Source organism: Argopecten irradians, chromosome 13 (genome assembly GCF_041381155.1).
Source record: "Argopecten irradians isolate NY chromosome 13, Ai_NY, whole genome shotgun sequence".
Lineage (NCBI taxonomy): Eukaryota > Metazoa > Mollusca > Bivalvia > Pectinida > Pectinidae > Argopecten > Argopecten irradians.
The window spans coordinates 12,485,980-12,506,844 of record NC_091146.1 but is presented as its reverse complement, the minus strand read 5'-3'; the positions used below and the strand labels follow the sequence as shown (position 1 = coordinate 12,506,844).

The window sequence follows — 20,865 nt, the reverse complement described above, 5'->3', positions numbered from 1 at the left end:
GATCATATATAACATGGTAATGAGAGTAACAGACGTGAGATCATATATAACCTGGTAATGGGAGTAACAGACGTGATATCATATATAACCAGGTAATGGGAGTAACAGACGTGAGATCATATATAACCAGGTAATGGGAGTAACAGACGTGATATCATATATAACATGGTAATGGGAGTAACAGACGTGAGATCATATATAACCAAGTAATGGGAGTAACAGACGTGATATCATATATAACATGGTAATGGGAGTAACAGACAAGAAATTATATATTACATGGTAATTGGAGTAACAGACGTGAGATCATTTATAATCAAGTAATGGGAGTATTTTTGTAATGTCAAAAAAATTGAAATGTACACCACATCGTTAGCTCAAAATGTTTATTAAGTTTTAAATGTTCGAATGTGAAAACATTATCTTTTTTAAATATTGTGGTTGTCAAGTGGTCAGGACTCTGTATCCTGAACCAACTTGATAATAACCAGTGGTAGCCCGGCTACCGCCACATAAGTATTTGATTGGTAGAGGAGTCTTGCCTAACTACCCAAACCATAGACGACTTAGGTACACCATAGATTCGTCTGAATAGTTCTAAATCCCCCCAGAAATAAACATGATTCCAAAGTACAAGTACAAACAGACATTTACTAATAAAAATATTAAATAAAGGTTAAAAAAATCAGCAATAGTTCACCATCTCCAGATACACAAGATTCTATTCCAGCAGTCTATTAACTTCATCATTATAATCTAGATTTCACATCAATAATACTTAGCCAAACGTAACAGTAACCGATGCATCTATACAAAGTATTTCCACCCAATACATTCCTATAATTCACATGATCCTACAAATACATCCCCACACATATATAAACTACAAGTAACATGCTATACAAATATTAACAAGCTCTTGGAACTGAGGAAACCCCCAATTGTCCATCGCTACACACTAACAGCACCAAACACAATTGATACCAGACACAGACAGACGCAGACTGACTGGTTTCAAAGATCACGTCATATATGGAACGTTACATGTAGCACGTGAAGCGATCAATAAATTTCGCTAAAATGTCTAGAGTACTCGCTGGATAATATGTAACAACATTAGGAATCATACAAAACATTGTTTATCCACTAAAACATCAATAACCCTGTTAATAACTATCAATACCAAACAAATTGTTTTGTCTTTACATCACATGTTCAACACATCGTCTGCAACAACTGCAGGCACTAATAATACAAACTACGAATTAAAGCTATCTGCTAGCCCCGCAGCTGTCATAACAGCAACGACGGCTTCCAGTAGCAGAAGCATGTGCCTCAATACATCGATTATTTGACATCTTTATACAATGAAAAGACCTCGTAAGTAATCAATTATCGGATGTAGCATCCCTCTATCTATCTACCGTAAGATATACCTCCTTATTACATAGATTCAATTGCATCCACTGAAAAAACATCGTGTTTACACAACGTTATGCCTATCAGAACTATACCCTGTTTATATCGTTCTACTCATAAACTAAATATTAAATAAGATTGAAAATAGTATGCTAATAACAATAAAAATTCCTGTTCATTGAAAGTATATTTATTAAGTCAAATATTCATTGATCGTCTTACTAAAATATGCCTTGTTTGCTCAATTGGTTTTTAGTGGATTTATAAAGAAATTTATGAGTTATATATACAATCATTATAATAACGTTGGGCAAAATTGAATTCGAGTTCAAGTTCTCAGATTTTTTTTCATTTAGTTAACAAAAAAACAACTAAGATAACAAAATAAAAAACTCTCTTTTTATGCCACATACACGTAAAAGAAATGTTTTACTATGCCCTCATTTATCTGTGATGTTTACGATTAATTTCGAATTTCAGAGCAAATAAAACAGCAACAGGCGACATATGCTGAAGGAATAAAAGAAGCTGTAGAGAATCCCTGCAACATCACAATAACTGTCGTGGGTCATCACGGAGTTGGGAAGTCTTGTCTGGTAAATCAACTGATACAAGAAAGCATCCCGGAAGGTGGACCTGGATCAACGGATACGGCTGAGTTTTACGTAAACTATATGGCCTTTAACCAGGACACGGGTGTCCGACGTAAACTCAATGAAAATGGAGAGATAGTAACTGTTCAGCATCGCCTGCGAAGCATCATTGATAGATACCGAAAAAGTGGAATCCATGAAGAGAGAAGACCTGAGAAGGAACCAGGCAGCTCTCACAGGGACACTAAAAACACATCGATAAAGGCTGCAAAAGGTTTGCCACTGCTGTCGAAAAGACATTATCTATTTGTTCTTGCAAGAGCAAAAATATTAGTAGTCACTTGTCGCATATGTTACCTACGCCGCCTAACTCTTTTGCGATTGGTATTGAATTTGTTCTCTGATACTAATCGTAAACTGTCAATACTAAGCTGTTTTGTAATCTTGTGGTGCCAAAATGCTGAAATAAATTGTGATCTTAACTGTAATGAGCTAACCTTAATAAGGTCGGCTGCCAGATAAATGTAAATAAAATCGTATCAATAATGCTGCCATCGTCTCTGCAAAAAACTATTTCTATGTATCGAAGCCATGATTCTACTAAATTGTGAAATACTAATTAAACATTTATGATGACATATATTCAGAAATAGGAATCCCAAAAAGCTATCAGAACTCTTTTATAATATACAAATGACTAATCTAATTCAAATTAGCCTTTAATTCTTACAACATTTATCTGTTAAAATATTGTCCAGACAGGTATTGCTTCTGCTTTGAAGGCAGACTCATTCTCAAAAAGTTATTTTCTGCGCATTCCTAGCTGAAATCCAAAAAGTGTACACTATCAACTGTGGAACTAGTTTGCCCGTTCGCAGTTTAATTGGTCTTTGGCAGCATGCTTTAGTGAAGAAAATCTTAGACAATAAACTTTAAAGTGAAGACACAACAAAGGCAATAATATGCTATGGCCATCTTTCAGGCTCAATAGCAATACCTAGTAGTAACTTGCATTACCTAAAGGCAAAGACATTAGCTGAAGTGGAGTTATCTTAATTTACTAGTCCAACGACAAGACAGCTTGTATTTTTATGAGATGTCAAGACGCTTTCAGGTGTGATTTATGGTATAGGTAATCCATCTTTAGAACTGAACAATGGTTTTGAATCTCATGTAGTAATATAAGTTATCACTTAACTGGCCTGTCCAGCTATGTCATATGGCCATGTCATAAATATCGCAAGACACATGTGTAATAACACTATTATGACGTCACATGTAGTTTTGACGTCATATTTTGTATATGATGTATAATTGTCTCTGTAGACGGAAACGTTACATCCTAGCCGGATATTTACTGTTTTATATAAAGACGAAATTAGCAGTTTGGCTTATATTTGTACTATTAAAAGTAAGGTGATAAACAGAATCTTTTATTAAACTCGTTAAATAGTTTCATATGCCACTCGCCTAAATTATAGAATTATTGATATATTGCATAGCCTCTCGTGTAATAAAATATCATCTTTATATATATTGAAGACACAATGATCGAGTTCATTGAAGCAATGAATTGCATCGGTACAGAGCAGCATGCCGTTGTCGGAGAAAGACTTATTACTGGAGAAAGGTCACATAAAAAATATAAAAAAATACTATCTTTATCACAATTTGTGTTCCGAGTTAAACATCAGAAGCTATGGAGCCAAGGGCTTTAGCTGAACCGCTTGTTACATATGTATATTGGTTTTAAAGATATATTATAATGGTTAAATATGCCTATATAAAAACACTGCCAGCTTAGAAAGCCCAAATTTATCCAGAAGGTTCGATTGGTAGAGACTTCCTGATTCATTTACCCTAAACACACAACGAGTTGCGTTCAATGTGGGATATTGCTGGAACAATAAAATGACGAAAACGTGATAGGTATAAAATGTGGTTGCAAAAAAGGTTCAGATCTCAGTACAGAGTTAAGACTTTAAAGACTTTAAGGACTTTAATCATGTATAACATGTATATTTTTGCCTACTGAGCCTCATGGAATTCTGAAAATAACATGTTTTCCCATATCCATAACAACATATAATATAATCATGTGACCCTATACCAAGACAGACAGAAATCAATGTCAGTTGTAGGGGAAACTAGTATATATGCAAAAATCCATGTCAGTGTTTAGATAATAGCATTTCACAACATGCACCAAAACCTTAATCTGGTAATGTCGCCCATTGCCGTGACGGGGCCTCTTAAAATGATCTAAATTCAGCAAATTCTTTCTCAAAATGATTATTCCTACCCACCACAATACTTACTATACTATATTAATGTATCAATGTCAGTTGTTACGGATAACAGTATTTCAACACTTCCACCAAAACCTTAACCTGGTCATTACCAACGCCGACATCAGGGTGGTTCCATAAGCCCTCCGCCCCACCCCCATCCCAACCCCCGACGAAAAACATTATTATTTTTGTACTTGTATTATAAATGCGTATGTGCATCAGTAAAAATAATACCGAATGTCTCAAGGTACAGCATACATCTTCTCAATTACAGATGATATAATAGTGATTTTTCTTATAGATTGGCGGTCATCTTATGACCTATTTCAAATTGTGAAACGCCTCAGTAAAATAACACTAAATATGTCAAAGTCCAACAAAAATAGTTATGTCTAGGACATATTGTGATTTTTCTTATTAATTAGCGGCCATCTTGGAAAATTGCCGCCATTCCTTTATCTATAAAAAAATCTGTGGTTGCCCGGCTTCTTATTTTGTTTCCAATATGCTTTAAGTTGTATTTCCTGTAATTTTCTCCATCACAAACAAAAAACATATATGCTTATATACTTAAATATGAAGGTTACAATGTATATCAAAAAAACTCAAATTACAATTGACATAATGGTAAATGTCGCATGAACTATCAAACGTTTTAAAAGAACCGCCACAACCAACGCCATGTTACAACCTTTCGGGTCATATCGGAATACCGAGTTGCATCACGTGACCACCATCGACAATACCCGTATAGATCGGAACTTCCCAACTTGTATCACGTGACCAATATCGGCAATACCCGTACTATTCAGATCAGAATAGATCGGAACAGTTCGGAGACGTTCGAGCTAATTTAAACGTGTACACTTTAAAAATAGATATTTAGATTTAATAACAATGCGAATATAAACTTTACAAAAGTCGGTAAATATGGAAAGTTTGAAACTTAGAGAGGCATTGGAAAATATGTAGAACATTTTAAGTACGGATTTATGCCAAAAACACAAGTCATAGACCATACAATTTATGTATCATATTTGTGCCAAGTTTCATGCTTTTAGGTAAAATGTGCGCATTTTTTTCTTGAATCCGCCGGACTATTAGTAACAAAATGATGTAATTGTTGTTATTAATGTAATTCAAGAACCATGTCGTCTTGCGATTGTAAACGAAACAATGATTCTCAATAGAAGCCGACGAGGATACAAATCGTTGTTAACCGAATAGTTTTCGTTGGCTGTGATATGATAACTTATCAATGAGAAGCTTTCAATATATGTGTTAAACACCGAAATATAAATTCACTCATCAAAGGAAATGTAGCAAAACAATGACTTGTGATAACTAACGGTAATGTTTTACAGCGACCTACATAAGTAAACAATTGCCTCGCTTCCGTGGATTTTTTTCCGTCCGTCAACAGTCTATTAATTCACGCATGTATGTATCGAAGTTGAAATGTAATGTAAACGTTTCTGTTATATAAAAACGAAGTAATAATTGCTTGTGTCATCTAGCATGGGTATATTTACAAATAGTCTGAAGTATCGTGAAATGCATGGAAAATAGGTTTCGGAGAAAAATTAGGTTGTATTTGTCCAGTTTTAAGGTGCGGTGCCTTGAGAAGGACATGGCCAATAACAATAATTATAATGGCAAGCAATATATTCTGCGATCACACTCAATAACCTCTTATGATTTTTGAAGTTTTTCCTTGTCACCATAAAAATATATATTTAATTGGACAAAATAATAACTTGTGTTTTATATAACAGGTGTCAAACAAAGAGTTCTTGGATTTTCGTAAAACTGAAATTGTTCCGACGAACACCAAAAGGAAAATAAACACTTTTGATCGTAAAATTTAAGACACGTAAATACTATATGTATTTGCCAAAAGAAAAAAAAAGTCAAATGAACCGATTTTTCTAAAAATGATAAAAAAGCAAAACATATATTTCGGCAAATATTTTAAATTTTTAATTTATAAAGCTTCGTGTTTCAGTTGCAGTTTCAGTGGGACAAATGGAAGTAACGCCGGATCCATCACAAAATGAAGGTGATTATGTTTTTAGTTTATATGTTTTGTTATTAAACGTGAACTAATGCATGAAGGCTGTCGAAGCTATTTTGCCTACACGAACCGTGATCAAAGTATATATATCTACAAAACCATATCCGACCGAGGCCGTCTGGCGCGTTAGTCTTAAAGTCTTAAAACAGATTAGATAGAATGGCTTGCCACTTAATCATTGTCAGTAATAATAATAATAATATTATAAAATATCAACAAATCGTTATGAATGCGTAAATTTAAGATAGGAATGCACGGGATAGTTGTATAACTAAACCCTTATATTGTCTAGACTCAGCGGTTGTATAGCTTTACCATTCCATTTATTTTCTGGACTCAGTAGTTGTATAGCTTTACCATAATATTGTCTGGACTCAACAGTTGTATAGCTTTACCATAATATTGTCTGGACTCAACAGTGGTATAGTTTTACCATTATATTGTCTGAACTCAACAGTTGTATAGCTTTACCATTATATCGACTGAACTCAACAGTTGTTTAGCTTTACCATAATATTGTCTGGACTCAACAGTTGTATAGCATTACCATTACATTGTCTGAACTTAACAGGTGTATAGTTTTACCATTATATTGAATGAACTCAACAGTTGTATAGCTTTACCATTAATATATGTCTGACTCAACAGTTGTATAGTTTTACCATTATGTTGTCTGAACTCAACAGTTGTATAGCTTTACCATAATATTGTCTGAACTCAACAGTTGTATAGCTTTACCATTATATTGTCTGAACTCAACAGTGGTATAGCTTTACCATTATATTGTCTGAACTCAACAGTGTATCAGCTTTACCATATAATGTATGAACTCAACAGTGATATAGCATTACCATTATATTGTCTGAACTCAGCAGTTGTTATAGCTTACCTTTATATTGTCTGAAACAGTTATATACATTACCATTATACTGAACTCAACAGTTGTATAGCATTACCATTATATTGTCTGAACTCAACAGTTGTATAGCTTTACCATTATATTGTCTGAACTCAACAGTTGTATTACCATTATGCTGAACTCAACGTTGTATAGCTTACCATTATATTGTCTGAACTCAGTAGTTGTATAGATTTACCTTCTTTTGTCTGGACTCAATAGTTGCTATAGCTTTACCATTCTAATGTATGAACTCAACAGTGATATAGCATTACCATTATATTGTCTGAACTCAACAGTTTTATAGCTTTACCTTAATGATATTTTCTGAACTCACAGTTGTATAGCATTACCATTATATTGTCTGAACTCTACAGTTGTATAGCATTACCATTATATTGTGTGAATTCATTGTATAGCATTACCATTATATTGTCTGAACTCAGCAGTTGTATAGCATTACCATTATATTGTTGAACTCAGCAGTTGTATAGCATGACCATTATATTGTCTGAACTCAACAGTTGTATAGCATTACCATTATATTGTCTGAACTCAACAGTTGTATAGCACTACCATTATAATGTGTGAACTCAACAGTTGTATAGCATTACCATTATATTGTGTGAATTCAGTAGTTGTATAGCATTACCATTATAATGTGTGAACTCAACAGTTATATAGCATTACCATTATATTGTCTGAACTCAACAGTGTATAGCATTACCATTATATTGTCTGAAACAGTTGTATAGCATGACCATTATATTGTCTGAACTCAACAGTTTATAGCATGACCATTACATTGTCTGAACTCAACAGTTGTATAGTTTTACCATTATATCGTTTGAACTCAACAGCAAATTTTATCATTATATCGATCAACGCAACAGTTGTATAGCTTTACCATTATCTGAACTCAGTAGTTGTATAATTTTACCCTTCTTTTGTCTGGACTCAACAGTTGTTCAGCTTTACCCTTCTAATGTATGAACTCAACAGTTATATAACATTACCATTATATTGTCTGAACTCAGCAGTTTTATAGCTTTACCTTTAAATGATATTGCATGAACTCTACAGTTGTATAGCATTACCATTATATTGTGTGATCTCTACAGTTGTATAGCAGTACCATTATATTGTGTGAACTCAGCAGCTGTATAGCTTTACCATTATATTGTCTGAACTCAACAGTTGTATAGCTTTACCATTATATTGTCTGAACTCAGCAGTTGTATACATTACCATTATATTTGTGACTTGCAGTGACCATATCGTGCTGAACTCAGCAGTTATATAGCAGTACCATTATATTGTGTGAAACTCAGCAGTTGTATAGCTTTACCATTATATTGTTGATCTGAGCAGTTGTACAGCACTTCTTTTATTTTCTTACTCCAGCATTTGAATATTTTTACCTTTTATTGTCTGAACTCAATAGTTGTATACTTAACCCTTATCATGCAGAATATGATTTCACTGAAACTTTAGTTCCTGTCTATTCGTGCAAAAATGGTTGTACATTATCCATAATAAAGTTTGTTCTTCAACGTAGTAAGACTGTTATGCTAGGTATATGATTTTTGCACTAACTCAATTAACATTTGCTCTTTTAGTAAAAGCAAAACAAAGCGAAGTCAAAGAGGTTTCTCAAGAACAGAAGGAAATTATATACGACACCATGAACTTATCCACACCAACGACCGACAAAGAAGACGTGAATGGTTTTATAACGATTTACGACTTTGGTGGTGAACAGATATTCTATAATACGCAACATATTTTCATGTCGAGTAACATGATATTCATCATCGTCTTTGACGTAGCCATGTGTTCTGATCCAGAAAGAGCAGCAGAAGGCCTCGGTATGTAAATATTATGAGGTGTATATTACGAATTCCTACTTTACTTGGCTTGATTTTTTCAAGAAAATATTATAGTAGCATATTTGTTTGGCATTTTGGCATTGCTTCAATTAGAAAGTCATTTCAAGTCGCAGGCTCAACAGGAAAATAGAGCAATGGAGGGTTTTGTCGTCGGGTTAAGCATCTCTGGGTCATAGCTGGCGATAACTACCCCCTGACGATAATACTCTCCATTGCTCTACTATTTTTAGAATGATTTGAAAGTATTTCTTGCTTGTAATCAATGTTAAACGAATACTTAACTTTAATTGTCGAGATACTGAATGATGAAAACCTCTAAATGTATGTTGTATCGATTGTGAACAAAAATCTAACATATGTTCAAATCGATTTCGATAACCCGGATAAGCGTCGTAGAGTGATCACCGATGCATAATTTTATTATGTACATCTTTCTATTGCACCTTTACGTTCATTAGCATTATCATTTTAATGGTAATTATGTCTGAGATGTTATATTGTTAAAAAGTAAACAAAGCAATATATTACGTATTAAATCCAGTTTTAATACAGAAACTGTTTTATTGTCGTTATCATTTTTATTTATATACTATTTATGGAAACATTTCGTTATTTCGCTTATCAATCCATATATGTGTGAAAAAAACAGTTTCCATGCATTATAATTTGCAATCGGTAATGTCAATCTAATGAGAACGGATTTCAAGCTTTTAAATTTATTTTAAAAATCGAGCTAAACGTACTTCTATAATTCTTTCCAACAATTATTTAGTAGTGTAAGTAGTTAAATGTACGTCCTACTAACAGCTAGGTTCATTAAAGGACGTGCTAGGTTTGTTGGGGGAGAAAAACTGGAGAACCCGGGAAAAAAACCTACCAACGATCAGTACCTGGCAACTGCCCCATGTATTTTTCAACTCTCAACCCAGAGAAGGAGGTCTTGTAGGGCCATTGAAGTATATGTAAACTATGTTTTATTGAACATCGACACATGTAATATTGCCTTTAAGCTTAGCTTTAATTAAGTTATGTCATACATATGCAATCTTTTGTCCTGTACAAATTTGTTTCTGGTCGATATGTTCATTTTATATTCACAGACATTACTCGACAATGGATGAAAAATATCGCAACTTATGCGATGAAAGATACAAAGCAAGCTGGGAGATCACCACCAATTTTAATGGTGGGATCACATTTGGATAAAGTTTCATCTGACGTAAGAGTTTATTATATTACAGTCCATCTTATATATATCAAGTATGATTGTAAGAGCACCCTCCCAACAATGCCAGGTCTGTTTCTTTGTTTACATTTAACGGTACATCGAGAGCCAGGGCAACTTAGTGTGAAGTTTAAAAGTAGACGACAACAATACTATAAACTGCTTTCAATCCATAAGGTCAACTGTTAATATCGAACGTTGTATTATTTTCTGATTGGTTTGGTTTGCTGAAGGTTTTATTGAGTCCAATATTCAGCAATAGGATATATTTGCGGACGAACTACGCTAGGAAGTGGAGGAAGCCAAATTACATAGCAGAGAACCGCTGACTTCTAATGAGCACCTTAACTATTCCGGTTTCTCATGTTTCTATTTCACAATCAAAAACCACATTTTTGTAAGTTCATATGTACGCTTGCGGATTTGCAGAATTTTTTTTCGCAAGGCCTAAAGATACAACATTAACAAACATTTTTTGTTTATGTTTACAAGGTTTAAGTTTTGCTCTAATCATATAACTTGTATCCAATCTTTAAAACATGTTAAATGGTGGATGATTAGTGTTGGGACGTCATAATATCTTGTCCGGGGCACCGTGGGACATCTGACAAATATGTGACCGAAAATTCAATAAGACTGTTAGAAGTTGTTTCAAGGAACCGTTGTTTCACTGATATAACTACCAACAGTCCTGCATATCATCAAGTCTAGTTATGGAATGCACATATTGGCAGCAATCTCGTATCCAATATTTTATAGACAACACCACTGCTTCTCCACTGCTGTAAAACCTTTCTACCGTAAAACCATATTTCGTCTCGGTGAACAATATATTCAGTTTTTCGTAAATTTATATTGTGGTGCTAGAATATCAATGATCTGAATTGTTGAGAGTGAAAAGTAAAACCGTTCGCAGCCGTCGTTACGATAACGAAACTAGTAAAGAATCAAAGTCAAGGTGATAGCTTAACTAAGGATAAACAGATGTATGTATTGACGTCAAAAACAACATGTTTGGACGAAACAATTTACCCCGTCATGTTTGTATAAAAACAGCATCACTTAACAGTGTTTCTAAAACATAAAACTGTATCGTAACGTTTGCAAACTCGTATTTTGCAGGAAGAAGAACAGAGGGAGCATTTTGCAAAGGTTCTTGATGCACTTCACGACGATCCTAAATTGAAAGGAATAATGGAAAACCATGTCCATGAAGCGTTCGCAATTGCAAGCTTAAATGATTCAACAAAAAACCAGGAGTTGTATGAATCAATCTGGCAAAAAGTGCAAGAAATCTCCCCTTTCCAATCCCAATGGCGGGCACCAATTCCTGCCAGGTGGTTAGCTTTACAGCAAGAAATGGTCCGACTAAAAGTTAAAGGGGTCATTGTCTTGGAATATGATGAGCTGCTGAGAATCAACTCTAAGTTACCTGTGCCACTGAACAAGGAGGAACTCACGTCATTCCTCTTGTGAGTACATCATATTTTGGAAAGTAAAGGGGATATAATTGTTAGTCCCTTAAAGTATGTTTCACTTTTAAACTTTATAAGTTTGCTTAAAACATAAAGCAGCATAATTTTGACTGCAGAAAGCTTATATTTCATATGTTGTCTTGCAATGATAGCAAATTTACTAGCACATTATTGGTAACTACGGCAACGATTTGAATGAATGACATTTGTGTTTGGCTTACTGTGGTCAAAACGTCATTATCTTTGACGTTTGAGCACATTCAAGTATCGGATAAGTATATTTATTTGTAATCTTTAACTGAAACAATCGCCATGCATTACAGTGGTAATACTCATTGATAAAGGATATTTTACTGAGAGGTGGAGCTTAGTAAGCAATAAAAATGATAATTAAATTGTATTAATTGTATTAATGTAAAACTGATTATTCGAACTGTCGTTTATTTTTTCCAGCAATCTGAAGCTCAATGGATCATTTCACTGCTTCGAATGTCACGGGAGTTGTCCATTCGTTGTCCTCCAAGGACAATGGACAATAAACGCTTTTAAGGCTGTTATAACCGCTCCTAAATTTAAAGAACATATGTCTGCCATGTTGAGTTCCAAGTGGAGAAAATATGAACGGTCAGGTGTTCTTCCTGTGGAGCTGTTGTTGCAACTTTGGGAAGATGATGCCTTTCGTGGAAAGAAGGAATTGCTGGTTATCGTTATGGAGACGCTGAACCTTCTAGCAAAGCCCGTTTCAGAAGATTCAGATACCGAAGTTGATTACTACATAGTCCCATGCATGCTCAGCACCGCCAAACCCGACGTTATCCAGCCTATACTCAATGAGTCAGTCACCACTGTTACAATATGTCTACAATTTAACAACCCATTTATCCCACAGGCCGTCTGGGATAAAATGATTGCATCGTGTGTTCATAGATTTCAGCCTATCAATGAACCAGAATGTGACGGGCTGAAGTTTATTCAACGAGGCTTTGCTTGTCTAGCTGTGGATTCCGTGTGGAATGTTATTATCAACACAAAGGACAATGCAATGAAGGTCATGCTGTTCAAAAAGGCCAAGGAATACATACCAGAAGAACATGTTGGAGCTGGAGTGAGCGTGCTTCGTATCCTCGAGTTTCTCCTCAAGCGTATTTTGGAAACAAATCAACAAAAGCACCTTCAGTACCAATTTTATCTCCACAACGACTACCGGTTTGCATCTAGTGACAAGATGGTGCAAGTGGATGATCTTCAAAAGCATTCAAGTTTCCAATGTTTTGGTCTAAAAGGAAAACAATGGATAAACAAAGATCAGATTTGCACATGGTTCAAACACCCGAGTGCTGGGGTATGTATACTAATGATAATTTGAACTATGTGTCATTCAAAATATCTCTTTTAAGTATAAATGTTTCGGGGTTATACTGTGTATACTTTCATGTATCATATATATTTTTATATGATACATTACACTTTTATATGTATATATATTTATCATACATATATTTTGTTTTATTTTGCAGAAAGTAAAACGGACATCTGACCTCGGAGGTAGGTTTTGCCGTAAACCAGGAGTCAGTTTGGAAATTATATAGTGAAATCAAATTATATGTGTTTTCTGGTGATATCTCGAAATGAAAAGAACTACACGACATCATTTAGTTTCTTATCGTAAATTTTATACTGATAATTTCACAACATACAATAGCTATAGGATTTTGTATATGTTGGACTGTTTTATGTTTATGATCTTGCAAATTTCATCTTCAACATATGCTGATTTTACATGTTTAACAGATAGCTGGCATTCTTAAGAAAATATTTGTCAATAAATAAAAGGTATACATTGACACTTGTTTGTTGCAGAACTAACACAATCTTTACCGGAGAGAAAGCTTACATACAAAGAGGCCGGTAGAGTTTCCAGGTTCATAGGCAATGGATGTCGGACATTCTTCGTTGAACTTGACCTTCCAATCGAGACACTAGAGCAGGAGATGGAAGAACATCGACATCTAGCCTTCAGATCTCGAATTACAAAGATTATGATTCAAGTAATGAAGCTGAAGGTGGGTATGGACTTCGCCACAGTTGCCGATGCGATGTCACGAAATGGAATGGATCCCACAAAGCTCGTCAGCGTCATTGACGAAAACAGGGAAGACGTGTTTACAGGTGAGCGGTAGAGGCGATTTATCCACTAATTAAAAAGCTGTCCTAGAGTATCGAGGATGGAGGCTTAAATGTTTTGATCTGAGGTGAAGGCACTAATATCATTCCTCAATCGATATTATTGATAGTAATAAACGTTATCATTTTTAAAAACAATGTAATTACATATCATAATATAGTATATAGGAGAGCAAATCTTATTAATTTGCATTCGTTTAACTTCAACTGAACATATTCAAAGTAAATTATTGTTTTGTGCTGGTTAATGTTGGCTATGTCGCACTGTTGCATCGATAATGCGTCATACGAAAGTGCGACAGTGCGGTAATGCGCCAAGCCAAGTGACAATGCGACGCGCCATGCGACAATGTGCAATGCAACTTTGCGACAATGCGACAGAATCAGACTGTCGTTCTGCAGCATGCCACATTATTATGTTGTCGCACGGGGCACTGTCGGGCCATCGCATGTCACTTTGTTGCAATGTAGCATGACACAATTCATTGTCGTACTGTCGCTTGATGGGGTCGCCAATGCGGCAGTGTGACATGACCGACATTAGCCACCATATATTTGAGATTTTTAGGCTTATTTCGATGACATTTCGATGCAGTTTATTTTCGAGTAAGACTTCAGTTCAAGATATGTTCCATGTGTTGTTCCATGTACTTATTTTCAAACAAGGCTTGTTATCAGTGATATCTTAGTAATGGAATTAAGGATCTCACTATATTTCATTATGATTTGATAAAAACTTTAATTAATTGACTTATGACTATGTTATTTATTACATGTGAATATAACCAATGTTTCAACGGAAGTGCTGGTGTAAACTAGTATTTACCCATATCATGATCTCAATAAAGGTATATTCTATTTGACTTAAAGTTGCATGTGCCAAACCTGCACGAAAATTTCGGCATGTTATTTTTTTCTGCAGGAATCTAATTAAAATCATAAGATGTATTAAGATGCGAAATTCATTCAAATGGACAGACAACCATTGATGTTGCCTTATATGTATTAGTTAACATAAATTATGTAATATTGTAAAACTGTTATATTCCTGATTTTATGCCTTATGCAAGGTTATATGGAAAACATACCTGCATAAATCACTTTAAAATTACAAATATCACTGTAAAAATGTGAAATAAAATTGTAGACCATATCTTGGCTTCATGGTCTGACCGTATATAAATATGATGATTCTCGGCAATACTGCAAAACATCATTTTCAACTCTTAATTGTACTTACCGTGTAAAAGCCTTGAATTTAAAAATTTTAATTCTCAACATTTTAGTAACTTTTGATGGTGATGAATAACATATCAAAAGCTCTTCCTGATTCTTGAATAAGTAAATTACGGCACGTATAATTTTAAAGGATCAACCAATGGGTAATATTTAAAAGGTACCTCCGTTATGTTTTTTTTTCATTATTTTGATTAATTCATACACTATAGTTATATATGTTTCAGACGATCGATTACCTGATGAATGGTTACAGAAAACACTTTCTGTAGACGATGTTCCAGTCATCGAAAGGTATGTTGGCGTTAAAGCCTACTTCAATCTGTTCCTGGAGCTTGGATTACAACCAGAAGATGTCGACGATTTTGACGACCAGTATAAAAACAAATCTACACATGAAAAGATCAAAGCTTTACTGAAAGCTTTCATAACGGGGACGAAGACTCCCCCAACACGGAATGTCATTTTACTCGCGATGAAGGAATGTAACATGGACACTGAATCCTTACTCACGGCACTAAGGAACACTTAGATTTTGATGTACAGGAAGACAATACTTCATTTGTATATTATGGTGGTGTGTCAAGGGAGTTTTTCTCTCGTATTTATGTGCACAAACGATACAGCGATCTGCCGGATTTATAATTTTAGGTGTTAACCTATAATGACCGTGACAGTTTGTATCGTATAGTCCTCCGTCGGCCTGTCTACATGATTAATTTGATCTATCTACCACTGGTGTCCATGCTATACTTTGGCTTGATATTTTACCATTAACCGAATGTTATAATCGTAGTGTTTGACTTCTGTAGTAACATAAAACGTATATGATATCTTCCTGTCACCACTTCTTGTATAACTACCTAGAGTGGTACCAACAGACGCCATATTGGATTTACTGTAGAACAACTCGATGTGTAGGTACGCGTGTATTCGCGAACGATCCAGATTTCATGTCCGTTCAGAAGCGAGTATCCGATCACACAACATGACTTATGACATAATTGGATAATGATGACAAGGTATATAATGTGTACACCTTAATTTCCAAATACCACTCCTAAGTAAAGATACTTAGTAACATAAGGGAAATTCCCTTTTTTATATGTATTTTGCTATCTGTATATATTGCTCTCATACATTGTAATGATAAGTTTTGTTATGGGTTTACATTATGATGAAAGTATTCTTTAGTATTTTTATTGATCTTTAAAAAAAATGAAATATGACATTTTAAATGTGCAAGAGTGTTATATATTAAAGCTTGCTTTAAAGAGTTTAGGATTAATTAAAGGCGGAACGATTGTGTGTGATTATAGGCGCATACTGCTACTGCTTTAACGGGATGCAATTGTGTGATTGTTTTTTTAGTTCTGTATTTTAAATTCCAGAGATGTAAAGTTGGTGTGAGACTGCCACTGTGAGACAGAGTTAATTCATCTTTGTTTCTACCAAAATATGAGCTGGGTGTTGGATCAATATGTTTATACTATAAACACTGCCTTCCACTCTTTCAATTTGATTTAAAGTTGATATCTTTTCCTCAGTATAAGTCGTAGGTTCATTGTAGTTTTAAATTGGTGTGGTATAGGCACGTGGGACTCAAACGCACAAAAGTAGCTTCAATACGTTTTTCCGAACCCATAAGAGTGACCCAGAACCCCGTTAAAGTGCTGAGGGAGTGACACAATATACATTTACCTGATAATTGTGTGAGACCGAAAGATTATGTAATGATGTACCTGATAATTGTGTGAGACTGAGATTATGTAATGATGTACCTGATAATTGTGTGAGACTGAGATTATGTAATGATGTACCTGATAATTGTGTGAGACTGAGATTATGTAATGATGTACCTGATAATTGTGTGAGACTGAGATTATGTAATGATGTACATGATAATTGTGTGAGACTGAGATTAAGTAATGGTATAACTGGTAATTGTGTGAGACAGAGAATATATAATGAAGTACTTGATGATGGTGTGAGACTGAGCTTATATAATGATGTACCTGATAATTGTGTGAGACTGAGATTAAGTAATGGTATAGCAGATAATTTTGTGAGACTAAGATTATGTAATAGTGTAGCTGATAATTGTGTGAGACTGAGATTATGTAATGGTGTACCTGATAATTGTGTGAAACTGAGATTATGTAATGGTGTACCAGATAATTGTATGACACTGAGATTATGCAATGATGTATCTTATAATTGTGTGGGACTGAGATTATGTAATGGTGTACCTGGTAATTGTGTGAGACTGAGATTATGTAATGGTGTACCTGACAATTGTGTGATACTGAGATTATGTAATGGTGTATCTGATAATTGTGTGAGACTGAGATTATGTAATGGTGTACCAGATAATTGTGTGAGACTGAGATTATGTAATGGTGTACCTGATAATTGTGTGAGACTGAGATTATGTAATGGTGTATCTGATAATTGTGTGAGACTGAGATTATGTAATGGTGTACCAGATAATTGTATGACACTGAGATTATGTAATGATGTATCTGATAATTGTGTGAGACTGAGATTATGTAATGGTGTACCTGATAATTGTGTGACACTGAGATTATGTAATGGTGTACCTGATAATTGTGTGAGACTGAGATTATGTAATGGTGTACCAGATAATTGTATGACACTGAGATTATGCAATGATGTATCTTATAATTATGTGATACTGAGATTATGTAATTGTGTAACTGATAATTGTGTTAGACTGTGATTATGTAATGATGTACCTGATAATTGTTTGAGATGAAGATTATGTAATGATTTACCTGATGATTGTGTGAGACTGAGATTATAATTGCGTGAAGCTGAGGTTACATAATGTGAAATTTTCTAAGGTTTTTAGTATGTCAGTTTGTGAATATGAAAGGATGTGACAGTGATGTTACGGTTATTGAAGCACAGAATTGTGAAAGTTGCATTTTATTTTGTATTAATTATTACAATTATAAATAATTATTTGATGTCTGTTTTAGATTTATAATAATTCATATGATATGATACTGCACAAGTAAGAATTTAACTTAATTAATTTCGATATGTGTATTGTTCGTATTTGAGAATCGCATAACAAAATATATTTAATCTTAACTCAGTACCAATAATAAGTGGTAACGGTAATTGTGTGTGCAATTGTATATATTTAATCAAATAAACAGGATGAAGGCTATGCGTTTAGAGCCATTGTTTACACATAGAAATACCTTACGAACATCATCCTCGATATTTAACGTGTTACTATCACTTATCCAATATTCAACCCAGCAACATGCAATACCACAAATGAAGGCTTTATGTGCGGCAACAGATGAGACAGGTTATCTGGTTTTTCGATGCACATTAGAATAATTAAATAACAGTTCATTGTGTGGTTTTGAAATTAAGTGTTGTTCCTTGTTAATCATCGAAGGAAATCTCTGTGCGTATGTAATAGGCCAGTTGTCCCCCTAAAAAACCTGCAATGTTAATATAACATAGTCAAGTGGTGGGTATGGCGAAAGTGATAGTAACACCTGGAATATCGAGGATATAGGTAGATCTGTATATTGTTTGCTAATAAAACATGTGATTTTATATTTATTGGCTCGTTATATATATATATTTCAAAAGTCAAGGATGATATTTTATTTGATATTTTATATTTAAGCTTTCACAGTTTAAGAATTGTAGCGAAAATGTTATTTTCTAAAAATTTTATATTACAAGTTAAGAAAACTGACCAAAATTAGCGAAACAAGATCACAGTGAATTGTGCTTAATTTGCTTTATTTTGATTAGAATTACTTCTGTATATTACTAAAATATCGAATTACAAATGTCAAAATTAATAAGGTAGAAATCATGACTGACTCTGAGAGTCCCACTAGGAGCCCTGGGTACGCCGAGCAATAATGCGGACCTTGACCGATCTCCTGTTACGCGACTATTAAGGATGTACTCCTCTGAGAAGTCAAAATTTTCTTGTATTAAACTTTTTTCTCATATAGACTTTTGGAAAGAGGAGTTCATACCATGAAAGAAAATGAAAGAAAAAACATATGTCCGTGTGCTCGTTTTTGAGCTACTGTCACTCAAAGATACCTAGTTGACAAAATATTGGATTTTATTGGAATTTTGCCGTTTTGACCATATACACAAGATATTAAAGCCATAATTTCCTAATGAGGTGTTTGATATGTATTTATGTTTGTAGAATTTATTTTCCAGTAGTCTTCTTTTAAAATATACCAGCTTTGATCAAAGAGACTAATATTTTTTCTCAGAATAACAACATATACTACCCCTACCTCTTAATTTTGAGCTACAAAATGCACCATTTTCAGCCATTTTTGCCAAATCTAACCCTTTATAGAAAAAAAATCTGGTATTAAACTTTTGTTAATATTTTGCATATCAATAGGAAAAGGGTTGTTCTTTCAGAATCAGGCAGAAAAATGGGGGGTCCGTCTGCTTACTTTTTTGCCCCACTTGAATATTTGTAATTTTTCAGTATTTTAGAGTAAAAATTAAAAGTGCTCAAATTACCATTAAATGTAAAAATAAAGTGAAAAAAGTGAATCATTTCATACATTAATGCTCAATATTTTAATGATCACGAACCAAGTAAAGATTTACAGCAAGAATTAGCTCAATACAGCTAAAAATGCTGGTGTAGTGATGATTTAAGTAAAAACAATTTCAGTAAAAAATGGTAAAACTGTTGCTCTACTTGAAGCGAAAAAAGACACAATTTCAAAATAGCTGCCAAATGGGCCATTTCTTAAAATCCCCGTATAAAAAATCTGCTAGAGTTAGAACTGTAATTTTTGACAAAATTTGCAACTGGCAACTTGCTACAGATATTGATAAATTGTATTTGAAAATCTCAAAACGTCTTTGATCTTTGTCGAAACGAGACTTCAACGGGACTGTAACCTCAGAAGAATACAAATGTACATCCTTAAAGTGTCTTTAGCGGATATCATGGGGCAGCGTACTTTGTCTGTCAACATTTACATTACGTCGGTATAAGTCATATAGTTCTGCATGAATTTCGACCAAATTTTGTCAGAGCCATCATTTGCCAAAGGGAAACGGAGTTTGTATACATTTTGACTCTGACCTCTCTGGAGTATGAGGGCGGGGTCAAATGGATGTGAACAGTGGTAAATCATCAAATCGCTAGTAATCATAAGGAGTTTTGTATGAGTTGTAATCGGACAATCTTGGACCAATGGAAACAGTTTGATTAAGGTTTGACCCTGACCTCCATGGAGAGGTGGGTTCAATGAGGGAAGTTAGATATATCTTTAATATTCCCGAGAAAAGAAAAAATTAATCTGCATTAAAAACTGGTGACCGATAAGGCTATCTGAGTCTCTTGTATTTTTCTCAAAACGATGATTCTTTTTCTTAAATTAAAATTAGTATATTAAATGGCTACTTACAGTTTTCAGTGATGATTTTGTGTACTCCACACTCAACCTTGACATATGTCTGCCTTTGGCAGTTTGTTTGTAATAAGTAAAAATGTAATTATCATTTCGAAAAAAACCAACTTCCATTCATATGGAAT

General features: G+C 34.2%; 2 protein-coding genes across 2 annotated transcripts in view; both read left to right on the top strand.

Moving 5' to 3' along the window:
• LOC138305606 (ankyrin repeat domain-containing protein 50-like) overlaps positions 1-20,865 on the top strand; it is a 477,373-nt gene that overhangs the window by 152,273 nt on the left and 304,235 nt on the right. The window lies entirely within an intron of this gene.
• On the top strand, positions 1,780-18,890 carry LOC138306569 (uncharacterized). The gene is made up of 9 exons (XM_069247010.1): positions 1,780-2,286; positions 6,309-6,362; positions 8,895-9,143; positions 10,265-10,383; positions 11,512-11,861; positions 12,318-13,206; positions 13,382-13,409; positions 13,725-14,033; positions 15,512-18,890. The coding sequence occupies exons 1-9, from the start codon at positions 2,094-2,096 to the stop codon at positions 15,814-15,816; spliced, it is 2,496 nt and encodes an 831-aa protein (XP_069103111.1). The 5' UTR covers positions 1,780-2,093; the 3' UTR covers positions 15,817-18,890.